The 12149-nt window shown below is 35.8% G+C and overlaps 1 protein-coding gene across 3 annotated transcripts in view; it reads right to left on the bottom strand.

Moving 5' to 3' along the window:
• Cdh11 (cadherin 11) overlaps nt 1-12149 on the bottom strand; it is a 148800-nt gene that overhangs the window by 16152 nt on the left and 120499 nt on the right. For all 3 annotated transcript variants that reach the window (XM_051201851.1, XM_051201852.1, XM_051201853.1), the window contains exons 8-9: nt 7777-8030; nt 1942-2078 (exon numbers count right to left, since the gene is read on the bottom strand). In XM_051201851.1, coding sequence (XP_051057808.1) covers nt 1942-2078; nt 7777-8030 — 391 coding nt within the window. The remainder of the gene's footprint in view (nt 1-1941; nt 2079-7776; nt 8031-12149) is intronic.

Below are 12149 nucleotides of genomic sequence, written 5' to 3'. Positions count from 1 at the left end.
TCTGGTATGAAACTCTGAATCTATGGGCACAACTAAATTGCTCTTCCTCTTAAGTTATTCTCCCTGAGTACTTCTTACAGAACTGGGGGAGGGGTGTCTAACACATGGATTGTTGGCACAAAAGCTATCTCAAAACTGAAGTGTGTGAAATTATGTGGAAGGATTCCCAGAATAAATGTCATGCCTAAACTAGGAAATACTAAAACATTTTCCTACAGTGACTAACAATAATTCTAAAGGTTGCTAATTGAACCCAGTCCTTCTAGAAAGTAGTTTATTATCATGATTCTCCAAGTGGATTTCCCAAGTGTAGCATCAGATCCACATGGTTATTTGTTGCTCATATAAATTATTGGACACTAGGGCAGATCTATTGAATCTGGGGCTCTAAAAACCTTTATTATGATAAGCCAGCTACAGATGTATTGAAAGAACTTGATATATGATCACCTTCAAGAAAATGCAAAATGCCTCAAGTTTAACATGATGACCAAAAGTTTTAAACTTCTGAAGGATTTAAGCCATCTATGATGGCTTTCTTGGTTGTCAAGTTGATTACATCTGCAATTAACTAAAACCCAAATGACTAGGCGTATTTGGGAGAGATTTTTTTCTTAATTAAATAATTTGAAGTGGGAAGACACACTTTTAAACTGGATCTTCGAGGTAGAAATATAAACCCTTAATCCAGATCTTCTGATTGGAAAGATCCAACTTTAATTTGAACCACACATTTTGCTAGTGGCATTAAAAAAAACATAACAAAACAACAACAACAAAAAACACCACAAAAGAAAAAAAGCTCTGTCTCTCATTGTCTGCTTGCAATCACCCTTACTAGCAAGGCCAATCCTTCACTAGCATTAGAGCCTACTTCTTCAGGATGTCCATATATTTGGGAGATCAACTGAAACATCCAGTCTGGTAGATGACACAACTACTGGATTCTTGAGAACCCTGATTAATAAGCCACGTTCTGAATGAGCACACAAAGCTTCCAAAGAAAATGAAAACATTTCTACTTGGCTAATTATCTTTCTAACATGCACAATTAAAAACAAAATTTAAAGACCAAAAAATAATTATAATAATAACCCCCAAGGACCTGGGGTAAAACAAAATACTACTGCCCTAAAAATAAATAAATAAAATGTAACAGCAAAATGACTCCTACTGGCATTTTGAGTTAATCTTAGATCAGTGCCTTGCTTAACCATCATCAGAGAAACTTCATCCTGTAGCAGATGGGAACAAATACAGAGACCCACAGTCAGCAGAAAATGAGAGAGCCTAGAAAACTCATCCCTAAAAGGGATATGAGCATCAAATACCTCCCCCTCAGGGCTCAAAGAATCCTGCAGAAGAGGCATAAGGGATGTAAGAACAAAATCAGTTGGAAGATACCAAGAAAACAAGGGCATCTTAATCAACCTGAAAGTTAATATGAACTCCTAAAGACTGACACAGCATGCACAATGGTTGTAAGGGTCTGAACTAGGTCTGCAACAGAGGTCTGATTATGGCCTCCAGTTTGATGAGTTTATGATATTCCTGAGCAAGCGGGTATCTGTTATATGTGCCTTATCTGGGAATCCTTTTCTTCTGTTGGTTTATTTTGTTCAATACAAATGTGTTACATTTTGTTTCATCTTACTAAATTTTATTTTACTATTGTCCCTTAGAAGCCCATTTGTTGTTTAAGGAGAGACAGAAAGGGAGTGGATACCAATGGGAGGGGAGGCGGAGAGGGACTGAGAACAGCACAGGGAAGAGAAATGTAATGCAAATATATTATGTGAGGAAAAAAAACTATTTTCAATAAAAGGAATAAAAAATATAAAACAAACCAGAAACCCATCTCATCAGTTTTATTTTATAGACTAGAGTCAGAAGAATCAATATTTAGCAAGGTCAAATGAAAGCCCTTCGGAGAATACTTACGGATTTCTGCTGCAAAGACAGAGATGTTGAGCCAGGCGGTTTCCTCTCTATCTAGAGGTTTCGTGGTTTTAATAAAACCATCCTCTGGATTGATTGTGAAAAACCTGTCGAGGTCAGTATGACGATCAATTGAATACCTAAGTAGAATGCAAATGAGAAAATTAGACCAAGACATTCAGAGAAGCTTAATATTTGAATATTTTTTCCATGTTATATTTAAAGCAACTTTTTTTCCCATCTGATCTCATGACTCAGGTTTTCTTTTTAATCAAATTTAGTTTTCAGAACTTATGTATGAATATTTTATAGAAATCATTTTTGGTACATTGGACTTCTTTATCCAGTACAATGAATGAAAATGCTGTTTAGCATATTTGATTGAGAAGTATAATAATGTGCTGCATATTTCTCCATATTTACTATAATCACCCACTATCTGAATATTTATGAAATTGCATTTGGGGAGTGAATTTGTCTCACTCCCAAACTACTCAGAAAGTCACAAATGTATCAAACCTTTGCCAAATTTTGACACATGAAATATTAAATAGTTTCATATTTATTTAAATTCATCATCAAAGATCATCAGTATTTTCTACATTTTAAAAAAGTGCTTGCTGTATTTTGCATGTTTTTGTTTTATTTTGTTTTGTTAGTTACAGACATCTATAGGAAATTTGGTTCTGAATTCCAAGGTGCAAATAAAAACAAGGTTCATCCAGTTATTTGTAGGTCATCCTCTTTGTACCTCACTGATTGTGATGTGCTTAACAGTAAAGTTCAAAGGTTTTACCAAGTCTTACTCACTCAGAATTTGTCTCTTTCAAACAAATATGAAAGGATTCTCAGATTATTATGAAGATGTCTTTACTGTAAGGTCAGCTAAAAGTAACCTGTCTGTGCTTGAGGTAAAGTAAAATAACGTAGTCAGACTTGGCACATACCAGCAACTTAGTTTTAATAGGTCTGCCCAGCTTGAAAGGTGCCACTAATTCATTTCACCACACCAACTCCAGAGTGGAGAAGAACAAAGATAAATTGTGTTCACATAAACAGCATGCTAGACCTCAAAAGTGGATAGTTTTTAGTTCTTAGATGTTTTGTGAATGTTTTCCTGGAATTTATAGAATATGTGTATTTTAAAGCATTAGTGATGGTTGATGCTTTCAAGGCTCTCTATCACTGATCTATATGTTTATCTTTGCCCACGAATATCTTTAGGAAGAATGAGTAAGTCAGTGAAGAAAAAAACAACAAAGGATAAAAATTAACAGTATATATTCTCATACATTCAGAATTAGAATCAAAATGAAAAATCAGGCCAGAGGCAAAGAATGTGAAACAGCAACTCAATTCAATCATAGCATGAGTGAAATTCCTAGAAATGGGTAGGAGCCCCAGTGTTTGATAAATGATCAAATACTAAACAAAACAACAGGCAAGATGAAAAAAGAGTGAGTATGAAGGAAACCATGAAGAGAAAGTGCTTCAGTAAAAAAGAAAGAAAGAAACAAACAAACAAACAAATGTGTTAAATGCTATATAGAATCTGAGAAGAGAGATCTGCAAATATGCTCAGAGTTGTGGTCAGATGCTGTGAGATGGGTCAGTCAGCAAAGTAACTTTTAAGTAACTGTTGCATCTGTAAAAATGCCTGAATTCACATCCTCATTACCCACATAAAGGCCAATAATGGTACCTCATCTACAACACCAGTGCTGGGTGACAAAGACAGACAGACACTTGGTGTTTAGTATCCAGACAGTCTAACCAATTTGTGACCTGCAGCTCCAGTAAAACACTCTACATCAATAGAAATTAAGGTGGAGAGGAACAGACGTGGACAGCCAACATTGACCTCTGACTTATAGATGTACATGTGGACAGATGTATGTGCACCCTCATGTGAAAACACATATACATATACCCAACATATGTACTTATACACAGACACACACACACACACACACTCACACACACACACACACACACACACACACTTATCAAGTGTCTAAATAATAGTATAAAGTCCTAACTTCATGTCCAAACTAACAAATACCTGTAAAGATGGAGAGAATAATCAGTACTAAGTACATTCAGTATAAAATTGTGTGTCCACTTGTAATTTGCCTGACATTTCTAAGAATGGAAATCCAAGTGGAAAGGGCAGGGACTTGGCTTTACTTGGTTATTGAGAATCTGTGGATAATTATAGATGTGGAAATTGCCTCTATGCACAGAACAGCTACTACTGAAAACATGACCCAAATACATGGGTGGCAGATTTGGGTCCCTGGAAACAATAAAATGCAGAGAAAATAAGCAGTTTCTCCATGTGTCTTTGTATTGTTGTTCCTCTAAAAGTTTCCCAAAACACCTTGATATTCTAGGTCAAAATGTAGTTGCATTAATTCATAACTATGAACATTTTGAAGCAGTTAGAGGCACAGGAATGGTCTCCTGCCATCACATAAGGAGCTTCATTTTCCAAAAGAACTGAATAGTCACATGTTTTTGCACATATCTAAGACAGCAGAGTGAAGCTGGATTAAAGTTCAGTCTCCAAACTGGTTATGTGAGTTTAAGCACGTCATATTATGTCCCCGAGGATATATTGTCCAGATTCTAAGAAAATATTCAAAAATGGTATATCTCGTCAATGTGGATAATATTCTAAAATGTAGTACATAATCTTCAATCATGTTGTATTTTTTTTTGTTTGTTTGTTTGTTAAAAGGAATCTCATGTAGCCCAGAATGGACTCAAATTTAATATGTGGCCAAGGATGACATCTGATCCTTCAGCTGCCACCTCTGGAGGACTGTGATTGGGATTACAGATCCACACCTCTATATCCTATTTATGCTCTGCTTTCAGATCAAACCCAGGGCCTCGGGTACACTAGGCATAAATTCTACCAACCAAACTACATCTTGTGTCCCAATTTTCTTTTATGAATTGTATATATTCCATGACCTTTTGTAAATTTTTTTCATATTAATATCTCCATGATTTTAGGGATCGTTTCTGTTGCTACAGCTTTGCAGAGATTTGTTGGTTTTTTTATGTAAGAATTGTAGAATTGAATGGTTTTGATGGTGCTTCAGTAAATATTACATTGTACACTTCTCAACTCCAAATCACTATCACTTCATCATCTTAAACATCATGTCTTCCATACAAATATTCAAACCCTTTTCAAGATATTTAATAAGGTATCCAGATTGTTATTGTTAGTGATAGTCATATTATTGTGCACCAAGACATTGGAGTTTATTCTATTTAACTATAATGCTTAGTTTATTTACCAAACTCTTCTCATGTTTCCAGGCCATCTAGTCTAATCATCACTCCACAGAAATTTTGTCTGAGATTACAGATTCTACATATGAATGAGATCATATATTATCTGCTATCCTTTGCTTTGGTTAGTTAGTTGATCCCCCCACCCCTGGCTTATTTCACCAAAGATAATGTCCCCTTAGTTTATCTTTATTCCTGAAAATTAAAATCACAAAATTTCATGTGTCCCTTTATTCCTTTATTTACTATTGATGAACTCACATAAGAAGGCACCCAAGTTGAAAGTCCAGAATGTGAATATGGCACACAAACAACATGATGAACTTCTCCCCTATAACACCCAGAAATCAATTTGAAATAAAAATATAAAACTATACGATTTCTTCAAAAGAAATATAGGCAAAATAGTTTTAAGGTTGTCTAAAATAGGCTCAAATTTCTTATATCTCACAAGTGAAGTGGAAACAATCAAGGAGGAAAAGAGTGGAATTAATTATAATTAAAAGAAGTTTCACCTCTAAAATAACTGTCAGAAAAATTTAGAGGCAGCTCACAAAATGAGAGAAAATATTTACCAACGAATGGCAGTCAGATTATATAATGAACTCTTATAATTCAATAATAAAATTATAGTTAATTCAATTATAAAATGGGAAAAGTATTTAGACAGGTGTTGTTTTTTGTTTTTCAGCTTTTCTAGAAGATATAGTCTGTTACTATGTGGGTGTCTACATGGGTACTTCTTAATAGTAGCTATCAGTGAAGCAAACATGTCATGTGGTCTGGAATTTACTGAGGTTCCTAGAATCAAAGGATATAAGCCACATAGCTGACACCATAGAAACTGCTGCAAGTATTTTGGAAAAATTTGGCAGCTTCTCAGAAATTTTAACACAGGGTTGCATCATGAATAAGCAATTCTAATTCTAGTTCACAGATAAGAGAAAGACCATGCATGTATCAAAGATTTGTGGAACAGTGTAAACAGAATCTGTATCTCTAAAACCCAACAAATAAGGGGATATGAATGTCCATACAAGTGACATATAGATAAAAAGATACTGTGTATTCAATCAATGGAATATTTTTTGGCAGTAAAAATGAATTTTAGATATAATCTACAATTTTCTTGATTACTCAAAAGATACTATTTGGAAACATCCAGTTATCTAATATTGCATGTGGCATTTAGCTTACTTGAGAGAAACTAAATACCTGCATGTTTTAAAAGGATGTATACTACACTTTTTGATATGGATTTTTTTTTTCATAGTGAAATAAGTAATAAAGCAAATGAGGAAAGGAGAGGATGGATAAAAGGAAGGAGAGAGAAAGGGAAAGATAAAAGAAAATGGTGTCTGGATTCAGCTAAAAGGATGCTTAGATAAGACAGGCACAAACCCCTTTTGAGGTGAGCATAATAAGTGTGACAATGCAACTTGGAAAGCAGAGATTTCAGTTTGAAGACGGAACATGTAAAGGGTGGGAATTAAGGGTTAGCACCCTTGCTTTAGAGAATGACTAAGCTGGGTTTGGGGGTTGAAGAAGATCTTTAAATAAGATACTATATTAAAATGAAGGGGAATTAGTGAGATATGATTCAGTTACAAAGTTTTTCTGCTTTTCAATCATATGATATTAGGATGTGCATTTCATAGCAGTCACTTTGACTACAAGGTTAATAGGATTATGATGCCTGGGAGCTTGGAGGCAGAGAGATCCTGAGGAAGCAGATGGAAGAAAGAAAAAAGAGGAGTGGCTATGTAGAGGGCAAAAGACAATCCAGTCTATGGAACTGAACTTCACACAACTTCATATTTGTGCCCCATAAATGTCTTACATCTATGGTTCAAATCCCTTTTCAGCCTTATTCCCATTACAACTCCCTCTTCGTCATCAGCCTTATGGCTCAGCAGGTCTAGTCAATGGTGGGAAGGACAGGCAGAATTCTGCATATTTTTTTCAGAATAACAGAAACATTCTATTACTTTTGCAAAATGCTAAGTAGGGATTAGAGATTTCTAATGACTTGTTAACAGCTCACAAATTCCATCCTGTTGATTTCGTCTTGTAGAACCCAAATTTTTGATCAATTTAAGAGGCTATAGTTTATATAACAACAATCCTGAGAAGATAAATTGGATCATACATGTACTATAGTCAGTGGTGCTTAAGAAGATATAAAACACAAGATAATTACTATAATTATTTCATAATAACTATTTCTATTGTATCCCAGTTCCAGAAGGCATGTAGACCCAGCTAACGGTTATATCAGCTAGCATAAATTAAGAATCTGTTTCAGAGAGAACACACTAATGTAGCTTGAAGCCTAGTCAAAATGTTAGTAGCAGAAATGAAGTGGACTCATATCTGGTATATCTTAACTTTTCTTGAAATCTATTGAACCTTGGTATATTTTAAAATGATTCTTGGTTCTTGGTATATTTCCTATGGTTTCTGTAAGACTCTTCCCAAACTTCCTGCCTCGAAAGTTTCCAGTGTGTGTTCTTAAGATAAATTCATGTGTACCTTATTGGGCTGTTGGCAGCATCCGGGTCTTTGGCATGTACTCTCCCAACCACAGTGCCAGCTGCTGCATTTTCTTGGACTTCATGGATATAACTTGGGGCCAAGAACATGGGAGGCTCATCAGCATCTTCTACTGCAATCTTGACTGTCACAGTGTCCTTGAAAGGTCCATTACTGATGAACTTCGGATCAATGTGTACATTGGCGGCCTCTACCTTCAAGTTATATGCTCTTTTGGTTTCAAAATCTACAGGCTGGCAAGAATGAAGAGAAGATTGACAACCAGTTCCTTAAAAGAATAATGGAAGATAAAGACCTGATTGTTTCACTGAGTGAAGCAAACAGTTCCTCAAAGAGAGAAAAATCTATGCTGACTCAATATCCGTGATTTCAATATTCAGACCAATCAGTTGTTGAAACATGGTGCAAGGTGTTCATGATGCAAAGAACATAGTAAATAAAGAAGCACCATCCCACATAAAGCCAACTTCATTTCTCTGCAACCACCAAGAAGGGAGAAAATAACCATTTGCTGCCTACTCTGTGAAGTGCTAAAATCTGGTAATAAAAGGGCACATTGTTTCTTAGTCAAAAGACAAAAGGTGTGTTTTATTTTAATTACTACCTCATACTGCCTGCTACATATATACACAACATCCTAGCTTCATCATAGTGATCATTTCTTTTGCTTAGTTTTGACTAAATTGTGTTTCCCAAAGGCTTCAACCTTATGAGCATATACATGCAGTTATTTATCATACATACTTTATGGATAGATTTTTGTAGGTGGAGCTGTTAGATAACATTAATTTAGTCACAGGCCCCATTTTTCATGTTTATATGTGAGTGCATGTCTTTCACACTGACATGGAAAATCTTCCTCAATCTTCCACTTTATACATAGGCATACACACAAGGCATCTCAACTGAATTCAGAGCTCGCTTATACTATGCCACTAGTCTAGCTAGCCATCCTCCTCCAGGATCCCCTGTCTCTTCCTTCATAACAGTAGAATTGCAAGCAGGCTGTTCAACTAACCCCGCTTTTTTATAGGTTCAGGGTAACTGAACACCTGTCTCCATGCACACTGTTAATGCAGCAAGTACTCTAACCACTGACTAATCTCTCCAATCCTACTTACATATTGACATAATTTTGTCTTCCTGGATATCTCAATGCTATTTTTAAAAACATATTGGTTGTGATTCCTAGCCCTCCTTTTGAAAGATGTTCTCTGCCTTCTAGTTAAAACATAATGGCATATATTTGTTCTGAATCCATTTGTTATTAGGTTACTTTCTCTTAGGAATAAGTGACTGACAATTAATACAGTTCTCCTTTTTTTGTCAGAACACATAAATTACAAATTTGTCTATTTATAGAATAACAAGTATAAATAGTACATGTTTTCTCACAAGTAAGAAGAGGAAAAAACAAAAACAAAAACCTTAGAGGTAGCATTTGAATGGATACAGTCATAGGGAGATTGATGGTAAGTATGTTTTCCTTCTATATAAGAAACATAGAGTTAGCAATGGGTGAAAAGCAAACTTGTAGCACAAACATAAGCTGTAGCACCTGAAAACAACTCTCTCAACAGTATTCCAATGAAGCATTGCCAACAAGTCTTTAAAACAAGCTTGATCTTTTGAGGTTGGCATCTGCCTTCCATGCAGATGTCATTTGCCTAATAAATACTTGTTCTGGATTTCTGAATGGACATACAATCACAAGGTTTAGAGTGACCCAGTTCTACACCACCACACTAGACTCAAGAACATGATCATTTCAGAAAGCTTAAGCATATTCAACATCTTTGACTCTGACGCCTCCTGCCTTCATTTCCCTGCAATCAAGGACCACTCCTTTTTCCTACTGCTAACTATGCCCTCTAATTATCCATCATTCCATCTTCCCAGGTGAGACCCAATAGCTCCTGGATCTGTGGATGTATTGAGAGAAGCAGAAATAAATGATATTCATAGATTGACAATACAAGACTGCTACAGTTTCTCAGAAATCTCCCTAACAACTAGACTGAATCACACATTGAAATTTGTTGGTGGCAACACACCTTTAATCCAGCACTTGGGAAGCAGAGGCAGGTGGATCTATGTGAGTTGGAGGCTAGCCTGGTCTACAGAGCGAGTTCCAGGACAGGCTACAAAACAATACAGAGAAACCTCAAACAACAATGAAAAAAAAGGAAAGAAAAGAAAAAGAAATATGATCAGTTTGAGATGAAATGATTTTTAATAAGAAAAGATGAAATTTCTTTCTGCTAATACTCCTAAAGTAAAACCTATCTGAACCAGATGGAGATATATGTCTAAGTACCCAGATACTTGCCGCCACTATAAATCTCTGTTTGTGTTGAGTAACATGTGGTCCTGCTGCAGTTTAACCAACTGGCTTCATCCTGATCATTCCATGCTATGATATCCAATATTTGCAATGATTTGTCTAGAACATCTTTTTCCACTCTTGTGACACCCTTGTAAGTGTTCTGGAAGTTAGCCCAGTTTCATTACCTTGAGATGTACTGCTCAATGGCCTCAAATAGCTGTGCATGCTCTCATAGATGCCCTTTACTACTAAAGGGGAAATAGACCCAAGAATTCTATTGAACCTTGTTGGTTTTTGGCCTCACTATACCTAGGAATAACTGCATCATGTAGTTACATGCATCAGTCATTTTACTGAATGAGCAGCAAGGCTGATGACTGGATAACATTTAAGCATTCACTTACAATAATTCCCTTTCTCCTTCCAAGCAGTATCTGAGGTAGTTCCCCACGTGGACATTTAAACTCATGTTATGAATAGTTGAAATAAAACTAAATGAAGCAACACACTGCATAAGCCATGAAATTCTTAATGCCCACCCCAGTTTACTAATCCTCACCTCTGAAAATTCTCCCTGAGGGGTTTATTCAACAGAAAGTGCAAACAAACAATATTGAAAAACGCATAATATTTGTTAGATATAATAGAAGGTTATATCTAATCTGGGGAAATGTACACATAGAACAGCAAATCCAACTGTGAAATTTTATTAGGGAAATCACAGTCCATAGACAGGATGGGATGTAATATAGTCATTAAAAATGATTATGTGTGTTATATAACAGCATGTAAAGTGTTTATGATGTGACATTAAGTTAACAAATCAGATCACCCTATGACTGGAAGCAAGCAAATGTTATATATCCATATCTATATATACAGATACACAGACCAAAGAAACTTAAAAAAAATAGACATAATCTTGATTACAAGGAAGCTTCAAATGTATTCTATTGCTGTTCCCATACTAGTTTATTTGGTTTAAAATGAACAGCTTAGAAGATGTGCAGGTATTTGATTATAGTGGATGGGATTATAGTGGATGAGATTTCCACCTGGCTGAGGGTACTAGAATGGACAGATGAGTGTATTTTCTTTCCTAACAGCACCAAACCACCTACAAGCTAATCTGTGTTTTACATTGTTCTGCACATAACTGAACAGAGAGTGGTTAAATACTCAGAACAGTTTGTTCTTCTTTGCCATGAAACTCTGAAACTCGAACAGAGATTTATAAACATTTTAAGAATGAGTCTATCAAATGATTGTACCATGTGGTCTTGTACATCGATCATTTTGACTATGAGCAGCAGGTTTAAAATCTGTTCCCTTGCTTCCAAACATGACTGCGGGTAGCTCCCCAAATCCTCACAGACCATGACATCTTCTCCTTTACTAATCTTACACCATCTTCAGCCTTTTGAAATCCTCCTCTCTTTTATCCCAACAACATATCTTTCACTGGTCCACTCTTAGCCTCACCATTAGGTCTGTTCTCTGAAACCAGTCTTTCCTGAGCCCTGTTCTTGCCTTCTTTTCTCCTTGTCTAACCAGGAAAGTGTTGTTCAGCTGTCAGGAATCAAATCAGGATGCATTCCTGACCCATAGGGATGGTCTCACACATTTTATGATTATTGACTCTTCAAATGGAAACTGATTTTCTCCCAGTCACTCCAAATGTATTTAGTAAGAACTAGAACAGTATTGTTAACCATTATACAAAAGGTGGGGTGATGGAGAAAGTATATGTCTATTAACCTGTCCAAAAAGAAGGTCCTGGTTCTGTGAAATATCCTGTATTGCATTGAACACCACCTACAATTATGATTTATCAAGCCAGAAATGTCAATGATGTCAAGTCTGAGGAAACTCCTCTCATCATAAACAACTTTTAACTGAACTCTCCTGTTAATCTGTGATTCCCTGTGGCTAGCAGTCAATCTCTTACATTTTATATTACCAGCTTTTACCCAAGCCTGCCTGACACGTAACTACAACTGATTAACTCAGAAGAAAATAAAAGTTG

Source organism: Phodopus roborovskii, unplaced genomic scaffold (assembly GCF_943737965.1).
Source record: "Phodopus roborovskii unplaced genomic scaffold, PHOROB, whole genome shotgun sequence".
Lineage (NCBI taxonomy): Eukaryota > Metazoa > Chordata > Mammalia > Rodentia > Cricetidae > Phodopus > Phodopus roborovskii.
Note: the sequence above shows the minus strand (reverse complement) of the source record. Positions and strands in the feature narration are given on the sequence as shown.